Source organism: Macaca mulatta, chromosome 12 (genome assembly GCF_049350105.2).
Source record: "Macaca mulatta isolate MMU2019108-1 chromosome 12, T2T-MMU8v2.0, whole genome shotgun sequence".
NCBI classification, from domain to species: Eukaryota; Metazoa; Chordata; class Mammalia; order Primates; family Cercopithecidae; genus Macaca; species Macaca mulatta.
In genome coordinates this window covers 107,040,937-107,052,077 of record NC_133417.1, presented here as the reverse complement: position 1 = coordinate 107,052,077, position 11,141 = coordinate 107,040,937, and the positions used below count along the sequence as shown (strand labels likewise).

At 40.0% G+C, this 11,141-nt stretch overlaps 1 protein-coding gene across 2 annotated transcripts in view; it reads right to left on the bottom strand.

The window, feature by feature from the left end:
- Positions 1 to 1,045: 1,045 nt before the first annotated feature.
- Positions 1,046 to 11,141, bottom strand: part of CDK15 (cyclin dependent kinase 15) — a 92,117-nt gene continuing 82,021 nt past the window's right edge. For both annotated transcript variants that reach the window (XM_015110670.3, XM_015110669.3), the window contains exons 13-14: positions 5,491 to 5,633; positions 1,046 to 3,270 (exon numbers count right to left, since the gene is read on the bottom strand). In XM_015110670.3, coding sequence (XP_014966156.1) covers positions 5,527 to 5,633 — 107 coding nt within the window. In that variant the 3' untranslated portion in view covers positions 1,046 to 3,270; positions 5,491 to 5,526. The remainder of the gene's footprint in view (positions 3,271 to 5,490; positions 5,634 to 11,141) is intronic.

The following is an 11,141-nucleotide window of genomic DNA, read 5'->3' as shown; positions in this document are numbered from 1 at the left end:
AAATGCACACTTAAAATATCAAGAAATGTTAGAAGACATCACTATCAACTTTCACATAAATCCTGACACTCTATGTCAGCACCGTTCAATGGAACTTTCTGCAATAATAGAAATGTTCTGTAGCTGCATCATGCAATATGGCAGCCACCAGCCTCAGAGCTATTGAACATTGACTGAGAAACTGATTTTTAAATTTAATTTAATAATTAATTCAAATGTAAATATAAATGGTCACATGTTCCTAGTAGCTCCCACGTTGGATAGTGCAGGTGTGTGTTTTATGTGTCCTGGTAGCAGTCAGGATAGACTAGTTACACTATAGTAACAAATAACCTCAAAATATTAGTGGCTTAAAACAATAAAGTTTTACTTCTCTCTTCCACCACACCTTCATCATATGTCATCCGGGAACTCTATTCTACATCTCCTCATTCTGGGATCATCTTAAACACTCCTGGTCACTGGAACCGAGGGAAAAGTAAAAAGAAATTTGAGTCAGATGTGGTGGTGCACACCTGTAGTCCTGGCTACTTGGGAGGCTGAGGTAGGAGGATTGCTTGAGCCCAGGAGTTTGAGGCTGCAGTGTGTGATGATCATAACCTGTGAATAGTTGCTGCACACCAGCCAAGGCCACATGGTGAGACCCCATCTCAAAAAACAAAACAAAAAAAAAAAAAAGGAAAGAAATTTGGAGGGTCTTATGCTGGCAATCAAATGAATGCTTGGCTCAGAAGTGACACAGATCACCTCCCCTCACAATTCATTGGCTAGAACTAACCACATGGCCATATCCAGCCATCCGAGAGCCAAGAAGTGCCACCGCATTATGGATGCCTGGAAGACAGAAATATTAGGTGAATAGCACTAGTGGCTAAGTAAGCATTACTAAAATAACTAGTGCCTCAAACTGAACAAAAATAAATTATGTTTTTAAAAGTCTGGTGTTTGTCTATACAGAAGAAACAACAAAAACATGGGATGAAAAAATATGCACAAATTCCAGGAATGTTTATTTGATAAAACTGAGAAATGAAAGATTTAAATGTTTTAGAGTCTTATACTTTTTATTAAGCTTTTGAATAGGTAAATCCATTAAAGAAGGAAGCACAAGCATAATCATATGCATAATATATATGCATATGCATAAGCATAATGTATCTTCCATTATAAAGAGGATAATTCTGTCAACTTCCACGTAATAAAATCAATTTTTAAAAAACCAAATTTGTCTATCCATTCCTGCAGCAATAGTATCTAACCATAATTCCAAGTATAGTCTGTCCACAGCTGTTCCAAACTCATTATTGGAGAATCTTGGAATTAGATGGGACACTGGAGGTCAGCTGTTCTAACCTCCAACATGGGAATCCCTCCTACAGCTCTCATATCTTCAGGGAGGCAGAGGAATCCCACTACTGTTGTGGGAACTCAGTGTACTGATGGACAGGTGAAGCTGCTCAAGAACTCTTGCTGATGCGTCAACGGTAGCATCCCTGAGCTTTCAATTGGTACTAGCATTATCTTTGGGGGACAGTGAAATTATACTATTAATTCATATTGTACTTAAAAGTGCCAATTTCCACTAAGTCACAGCCTTTTTTAAGTTGTAGCCCAAAGTGTAAGAATTTAAGTCAGATGAAATTTGATGGAAATAAGCGTTGTTTTGGCCTGCTGTTCATTGGCTTCTAGCAAGGTGTCTTTTGAATCGTGATCCAATACTAAATAGCAGCTACCTCTGCAAGAGTTATATATTCTCTAAATTTGACAGGTATCAGGAACATTGGAGAGCCAGGTCTGAGGTTTGCATCTTAAGTCTGGCATGCTACTATGAAGGAGTTATTTAACTTCACTGAGCCTCAGTCTCGCCTTTTGTGAAATGGAAGTCATAAATTAATAATAATAGTACTTACTCTAAGCAGTTGTATGAATAAGTTGTCCAAGTACTCTAATTTATTCAAGTAATTAATAAAAATATTTGACCAGAATAGGACTCAAGACAGAACGTTGTAGCACGCCACAGCTGGCCTTTCTCTGGGTTAAATAACTACCATGATTTGAGTACATATATCTGCTCCATCACCCAACCCACACTGTTTCATCTTTCAGGTACAGTTGGACAGGCTTTGTCAAATGCCTTACTAAAATCAAATACTTACTCAGGCAGGTTGATTTGGGCTACCCATGTGTCTTTTTCCTTTTCCCATCTCAGACGTTGGGGGATCGTTACTATTTTTTAATTCTCTCTTAATTAGTTCCTCCTTGTTCTTCCAAAGAATATACAGAGGTCTCTGGTTTCTAGGCTACTACATTTCCTGAGATGATCCATAGACAGAAGTGATTTGAGTTTCCCTGGCTTCTTTTAGAAGGAGTCATTGTATAAAACGGCACACATGTTAGCTAAGACAGATCTCTCATTTTACTTGAGGGGTGTGTGTGTGTGTGTGTGTGTGTGTGTGTGTGTGTGTGTGTGTGTGTGGTGGTGGTGGTACAACAGGGCTTAAATTCTATCTTTGGAACTCTGCTCCCATCTATTTATTCAATATCTCCACCATCAAACCAGTGCTTAGATTCCCCATCACTGTTGCCATCATCACAGACAATTGAGATTCAGTAGGAGGAGATAGCCTGAAATTCAATTCTAATCAGCAGCCAAATCCAAACTCCTAAAATATGGGTTGGGTGGTAGTATGCTCTGATAATCCACTTTAGTGAGTGAGGAAGTGCCCCCTATGAAATAATAATAAATAGTCCTCAGGAAGTCCTGTTGTTGACAATGTTATCCAAGAAACCGTCTTCCCTGGAGACTTTTCTAAACTTTAGACTAGTTTTCTCTTTGCCACAGAAATCCTTTTGTTGGGAGACACTGTAAGCGAACACAGGAGTGGCAGGTCTCTGTAAGCACCAGCTCTGTCTCCAGATTCTTGTCACATTATCAGTCTCTTATCTGTCTTTTTGGGAAATCAACCTTCTAGCCCAGGAATCTCTTATCAAATGGCAAATGAATGAAATTATTCAGAAGTCCTCTTCTCAGACTATCTTAGTTTATGTCTAATTTTTTAAAATCAATCACTTAAATTCTAGGCAAATGACAATAGCAATAACCTTCCATTGCGTTTTCCTCCAGTATTATGTACTGTTGCCTCGAACATCATATTTAAACTATTCCAGGTCATAGGCGAGGGCATAAAACCCCTTGTTCAGTATGGAGTTATATTTGAAACTTCTTAGTAGGCTGAAGCAAATGAAAATCAAAACTGCAGAAATACAGCCCTGGAAGTGAATGAAAAATAAACACAATCAGAATAATGAACAACAGAGTATTGATGAAGGAAAATAGTTAAACATTGCAAAGTTATTGATGGCATTATATATCTTAATAGAAAAGGTAATGATAAAGCATAAGGGAAGCAGCATCTTAACCCTGGTTATAAGAACTGAGAAAGCTTTACAAATAATCAAAATCTATCTCCAGATAGATTCTATAAACTATTATTGTAACTCACCACCGACTGCTCAAAACATGCTGAGCTTTGAAAGAGTAGGTGTAAAGCCCTTACTGTATTGCCTGGTGTGTAGTATCTATCCAGTAAATTTTAGTTCCCCTCTATTTCTCTGTTGTAGACATTAGTATACATTTCTTCCCTGCCTGAAACCAACATTTTGAAGCTCTTTCAAGAATCTTAATTTTGAGGCATTGCTGCCAGTTACGAAGTCCTAATATCCCAATTTACATTTTGACTCTCCTGAAAAGTGAATATTTTAACATAAATTCAATTCACTGGAAAAGATTTACAGGCCCCAAGTGTCCATGTGATTACTGCTTTTAGTCTCTTTAACTCTAGCACTCTAGATTTTGCTGATCCCAAGCCATTTATTAAACAGTTTAATTGCTCTAGCTTTTCCCTCTTGTGGCTCATCTCGGTTTTATCTCCTTATATTTGTACCAAGGCCTAGGGACATCGTGAGATTACTCCAGCAGAGGCGAAATCTGCCTTCTCCCTTCTTCAATTGCTGGTGCAGCCCACAAGCTTGACACGCTGCATTTAATTGATTTTCTATTGTAACCAATTTATGTCTACAGGTAACAATTCTTTGTGGAAGGTCACTGTAGATCAGAAAGGTAAGGTTATCTCCCTACCTTCCAGTTGCTTAATAAAATAAAATAACAACAATAGAAATAATAATAATGTTAATGGAGCACCACCATCTGAGTCCATTTCCATTAGTGTCTTTGATAATTTTATGAAGGGTAAGCCCTCCACTTCACAGAATGTGGCTAAAGTTCATTCTGTCCTTGTAACTAGCAGGTTTAAAATAATTATACAGTGAAAGCTCTGCTCTAGAGAATATTTTGCTTGGGAAATACCATATTATATCACCAATTGTAATTCTAAATGTGTATTGTCAAAATACAAACTTAGGTATTTCATAAAATGCCCTGAGGATCAGCTACAATTTTAAAACTTCCCTGCTCTTTGAAGACAAGACAATGATCTTGGAAGAGCCAGGAAGCAGATATCTTTAATGTGTATATGCCTTTAAATCGTGACAGCCAAAGATAGAGATCAAAAGAAAGAATGAAGAGTGAATCCAGCCATGTGAGTGATAGTGTTCGGGGGTGTGTAGGGAGATGCCAGTGGTTACCATATAGGCCCCTGGGAAGCATGGCCAAGCTGTGGTTGTCAAATGGGTGGCCAAATCATAGGATAATGCTTGTGGTTTGGGATATAGCCAGGGTCACCTAACGGGCGGGCAGGCTGGCTGGCAGGCTCTGCATGTGGGCTCTACCTTGATTCCTCTATCTTGATTCCATCTACCATCATGGAAGCCCCAGTATGGGAAGTGCTCTTGAGACATCTGCAGGGTTGTCTATACTATGGTGACTTTTGGAGTTGTCCCACCTGGCTTCCTGTGCCTGCTAGCAGTACTCATTTAAGGGGTATAGTGGCTTTGGGAAAATCATTCACAGCACCCCTTCCTACTCAAGATTACCCTGGAAGGTAATTTGTGCCACAAAAGTGACCAACCATCCTGGTTTACCCAGGACTGTGCCAATTCTAGTACTGAGCATCCTACAGCCAGGAAACCCCTTGGTCTTGGGGAAAACTTGGACAGTTGGTTACCCTTATCAGGACAAATTTTGCCCTGTCAGTTGACAGTGAGAACTCCCTAGTTAAGGGAAAACAGTTCTAATCCTTCATCCCACCTGTGTCAGCTGAAGATTTCACACTGATGAGGAAGCTTAGAAGTTCTGTCTTAGGAACTTTATCCCTGCTCCAGGAGTGGAAGAGACAGGCAATGCATGTAATTATTCTCTTTGCCCAGCCCAGGCAATGGAGGCCTGAAGAGGCAAGGCCACCTGTCCTAGAGTTGGTGAGGAAGAACTAGAAGCACAGAGGTGCTCTGAATCCCTGAGCAATGTCCTCTCCACTTGGCACCAATTGCATTTCAATTTTGTCCATAAGGAACCTCACTGTTGCAATCACTTACCTGGAAGAACCTTGGTGATCTCGCCCTTTCTTTTCATCAGCGTTTGCTAAACTGGGCTGGGTGGTGACCTTTCTGGTAGGAGGCCAAAAGGTCACACATTTCTGGCTTGAGCCTCACTCCTGAAACTGTAAACAAAGACTCCTCTGTAGGAATGAAAAGAGAGAAGCACCAATATGTTATTTCCTGGGATCTTTTGTGGTATATTTTTGTCTCTTGTAATATTTGTCACCTGAAGAAATGTCAAAGCATGAGCCAGACTTATTTACTAATAATTCATACTGACTCATAGATGACTCACTTTACTGAATCCAATAGTTGGCAAGTGCCTTCTATTTAATTCAATTTAATGCATATTTACCAAGTGAACACTTGTGCAAGGCAATATGCTATGTGTTGAAGATGATAAAAATAGGAATAAAACTGGGAGGAACACACACATACACATACAAACAAGGACCAAAAGTGAGGCACAAACAAAGGCTTATGATAACCCCTCCCTCCAGTCTATGGACAAGGAGAGCATAGACAAGGTGCCCTTTGAGACCTGAAGGATGACTATGCCCTCCATAGTAAAGGACTGCCAAGGAGGATATTCCCGGTTGAGGGATCAGCATGAGAAAAGACATGAAGGAAGAAAAGTGTTTGAGGGAACTGCAAGTCATCTTGCATGGTTAGAACAAGACAGACTGGGAGATAAAGTTGGAAAAATGGTCGGAACCAGATAGCGAAGGGAGCTAATGTCATGTCAAGGAGTCCGGACGTTAGAGGGTGATGTTAATTAGAGAGTGATAGACAATGAGCATCACGCTGAGCTAGATACGTTTTAGAAAGTTTCCAATCTTATTAGATACATTAGGCAATTTTTTTTTTTTTTTTTTTTGAGACAGAGTCTCGCTCTGTTGCCCAGGCTGGAGTGCAATGGTGCAATCTCGGCTCACTGCAACCTCCACCTCACAGGTTCAAGTGATTCTCCTGCCTCAGTCTTGCAGTAGCTGGGATTACAGGCAAGCACCACCACATCTGGCTAATTTTTGTATTTTTAATAGAGACAGGGTTTCACCATGTTGGCCAGGCTGGTCTTGAACTCCTGACCTCAGGTGATCCACCTGCCTCAGCGTCCCAAAGTGCTGAGATTATAGGGGTGAGCCACGGTGCCCAGCTGGAAATCTATATAGACTCTAAGGTGCAACTTCCAAATTGAAAACAAAAACAAAAACAAAAAAACGAACAAAAAAAACACAACCATTTGAAAATATATATACTACCTTTGATGTCCAAATCAGGTATTTGGTTAGCTCAGAATACTGGCAGTTCACATTTTCCCAAGTGCCTGTGTTTGTTAAGTGCTTGCTACTCCTGAATGCTCACTACACTAAAGCTATGGGCCAACTCCTCCAAAAGCTGACATTGCAAGGGGCTTATCTGAAAAGTGGGGAAAATAAAACTTCCTGGCAGATTGCTGTAAGCTTAAATAAGACAATATATGCAAAACACCTTGTGTTAGTTTCTGATACACAATATGGTTTTAATAAATGGTAGCCATTGTTACAAGTATTAGCGCAGATATCTGAGAAAAATAGCAAGAGGCAGCAGCCACATTGTCGCCAAAGCACATCCACAAAATTTGCTCAGGGCCCCCTTCCACTTGGGCATTGCTTTTCCCAGGTTCACAATTTGCATAAACCTGGGTTGCTCAAAATATCTCACAATTTAACAAAAAGAGAGGCTTCTGTCCTTAGTGCACCAAAAGCATAAAATGCCTTAATAGTACTGTTTGCTGGAAGCTGCTCACACCCAAAGGGAAGAAATAAACTTGCTAGGCCGGGCGCGGTGGCTCAAGCCTGTAATCCCGGCACTTTGGGAGGCCGAGAAGGGCGGATCACGAGGTCAGGAGATCGAGACCATCCTGGCTAACATGGTGAAACCCCATCTCTACTAAAAAATACAAAAAACTAGCCGGGCGAGGTGGCGGGCGCCTGTAGTCCCAGCTACTCGGGAGGCTGAGGCAGGAGAATGGCGTAAACCCGGGAGGCGGAGCTTGCAGTGAGCTAAGATCTGGCCACTGCACTCCAGCCTGGGCGACAGAGCGAGACTCCGTCTCAAAAAAAAAAAAAGAAAGAAACTTGCCAGCTCTCCCTCGCCTAGCCTAAACTCGTGCCCTTAAATGCTGTGGGTAATCTGGGGTCTAGTCTCCTTGTATTTGGAATCGCGTATTGGCTAGGCTGGAAAGGGGAGCCATCATACCATTTGTTGATATGTATAAGACTCTTTCACAAGGACATTATAATATGCAATTTTGTATTCTACTTTATTTTAGATCTTGTCATAGTATAGACAGTTAAACGGCTAAAATAAACAGTGCGTATACTTTACCGATTATTCTCAAATCAACTCAAATCCAAACCATTTGGGGAACTTCTCTCGGGGAGAAGTATCCTCTTGCCTTGGGGACAGTGGCATGAAAAGCTGGGATTTCCCTTCGCCTTCCTTGCCCCTTAAAAGCAGCAGCTCCTCAAAAGCAGGGAGAGAGAGAGAGAGAGACACTATCTGGCAGAACATGCTGGGAAGGCAACCGGTTAATCAAAAGGATTCCAATTTGGCCGTGGACTGCCAGACTCTCCTTCCCAACTCATAGAAAAAGAAAAAGGAGGAAGAAAGAAAGAAAGGGAAAGAAAAAACGAAAAAAGCTGTACACGGCTCTCCTTCAGCAATCTCACAAATGCAAAACCTTCCACTCTGGTGGCTCCTCATTAGCTTCCCAAGGCTGACAGCATAATTATCGCAGCTGCTTCACGCTTAGAATAAATAAATATGAAAGCGGGTGTTTAAAAATTTTTTGAGAAGGGAAATTCAGTCATCTAGACAGTCAGCAGGACAAGTTTATTTAAAACTTTTAGATTCTTATGTATTTAGATCATTTCAGAACGAGATAATGAGATAGTTGTCTTTTTAGTCTAATTGAGTTCCTAAGCTCATGGCTGTTGGCTGTCACCCCTTTCAAACTTTGCTTTAACTCTCCTTCCTTTAGAAATCCGATCCTGGTGTCTCCATTTACTCTTCCTGGGCTGATAACCCGACCAAGGCTCAGTGCACTGGAGTGCAGAAAGTGACTTAATGGGATTGAGGGGCTAAATAACCTTTCACAGGAAACAAGATAATCAGATCTCTTTTACTTGACCATAATGGCTAAAAGAGAAAGCACAAGCAAACAAAAAAAAAAAAAGGTTGAAAATTCAGCTATCATTTCAAAATGTCTTGTAATCTTCCGTGTCATGTGGTTTTTGCACTACTCTCCCACATCATCAATCCATCAGCTGGAGATGCTTAGTGCATTTAATTATTCAAAGTGCACACATCCTCGTGATTATGCGGTAATTTTAGCTCATGTGTATGTATAGAGGCTTCATATCTTCAAAGCCCAGAGGATCACACAGCACTTTAAATTGAAGTTGCTAACTAACACGAAGTGCACTTAAAACTCTGACTAGGGGCACAGTACACATACATTTCCGATTAAAGCAGATGATCTTTCCTTTTAAAATTAATTATGCCTATTTATTTTTTCCTTTCCCTCCTGCCCTTCATTCTCCCAGGACCAAATTTATATGAATCCTTGCATTCAATGAGTTAAAAGCATTATAAAAATAAATATTCTGTCAATCTGGGGTAAAGAAAACTAGTGTTAACCCATCGTGCAGATGGAGAAACTGAGGTTAATGACAGCCAAAACACATTATGTTGGGAAACAAAAAAGAAGAAAACTCAGGTCCTTTAACTCTCAATCCCCAGCTCAGACTGCCTGTGCCGTTTTGTTTTAACCTATTCTTTTAAACAACTAAGACAATATAACACCAGTTTAAAGAAAGCTCTGAGAAAGGAAAAGAAATGACCTACAACCCCACTAAACTAGAAGAGCATTTTTATTTTGTACACTACCTTTCAGTTTTGTTCATGTACATACTAATTTTCACAGGTCAATTGTAATATGCAATTCTGTATTCTAGTTTCTTATAGCTCATGTTATAGCATAAGAACTTTTATAATATCACACACTTCTATTAATGATCATTTAAAATGGCTACATAGTACTGTATGTTGAGTCCATACACCAACATTTGTCCAATTGGTTCTCTGGTGTTTAACAGTTACATTGCTTCTCTTTATTCAAAAAATTGTAAAACATTATAGATAACACTGCAATGAACATTTTCATTAATCTAGGTCTTAGGGTTTTTCCCCCTATTCAATTATTTCTTTGGATAATTTCCAGGAACAAAGGCATAGGGTATAAGGGTATGATCATTTTTATGGCTCCTGATATGCATGCTATAATACTTTGCAAAAGTTTCACTACCATCAGCAGGGAATCATTTTACTGTAATCTCACAAACACTGGGAGCTATTAGATTACAGGAAAAAATAACTAATTTAACGGTTATTTGTACTTTTTATCCCTAGTAAAGCAGTCGATTTATTCCATGTGTTGCTGTGCTCTTTTTGTTTCCTCTTGTATAAATTGCTATTTTATGCCTTCACCTCATTTTCCATTGGATTCCTTGATGTTTGTCTTATAAAACTGAATGAGTTTCACCTGAATGAGTTACCGGTGAAACAAAAACAATTATCACCACTGATTAAGAAATCTTGGCCGGATCAGGTGACTGATACCTGTAATCCTAGCACTTTGGGAGGCCGAGGCGGACGGATCACCTGAGGTCAGGAGTTTGAGACTAGCCTGGCCAACATGGTGAAACCCTGTCTCTACTAAAAATACAAAAGTTAGCTGGGCAAGGTGGCACAGGCAGGTAATCCCAGCTACTTGGGAGGCTGAGGCAGGAGAATCGCTTGAACCTGGGACATGGAGGTTGCAGTGAGCCAAGATCATGCCATTGCACTCCAGCCTGGGCAACAAGAGCAAAACTCCATCTCAAAAAAAAAAAAAAAAAAAAAAATCTTAAAACTCAAGGCTGATTGCATAATTATTACAAGAAAAGAAAAGAAACTAAGGTAAGATGGCATTGAGGAAGAAGTTGGTTTTGGGGCGTAAATCTCTATTCAACATAAATTGAGCCCTCTTAATTGTGAGATATTAAACACGCTACCTGGGGATGTGTGGAATCTTTCCCAGAAAAGCTTTAAAATAAACACAGTACATGAGAGAGTGGGAGGAGCACAGAACTGGGCATCAAGATCTTGATTCTAATCTTGGTTTTGCAGCTAAGTTCCTATGGGATCTTCAGCAAGAACAACAAATGGTAAGAAAGGAGTAGCTTTTAGGAGTCGGATTTGAAGTAAAATCTTGGCTCTACAACTTTCTAACTGTGTGACTTCAAGCAATTACCCTACCTCACTTCCAGCTGTCTAATCTGTAATATGAGGATAACAATTCCAGCCTCACCAATTAGTACACAGCTTGATAATTTATATAAAGCATATAGATGTCCAATAAAAGGCAGGTACGATTGTTCTTCCCTGGGCATCAGTGATTCATCTATATAATGAAGGTATGGAATAAGTAGTCTTTATAAATAACTCTTTTCTGAATTATTTATCTTTACTTGGAGACTCAGCCATGAACGTAACACATTTAACCAACTTAAGGGCTTGGTAGGGCTGAGGGAGTCGGTTTGCCCAGACTTCTCCCAGCAACA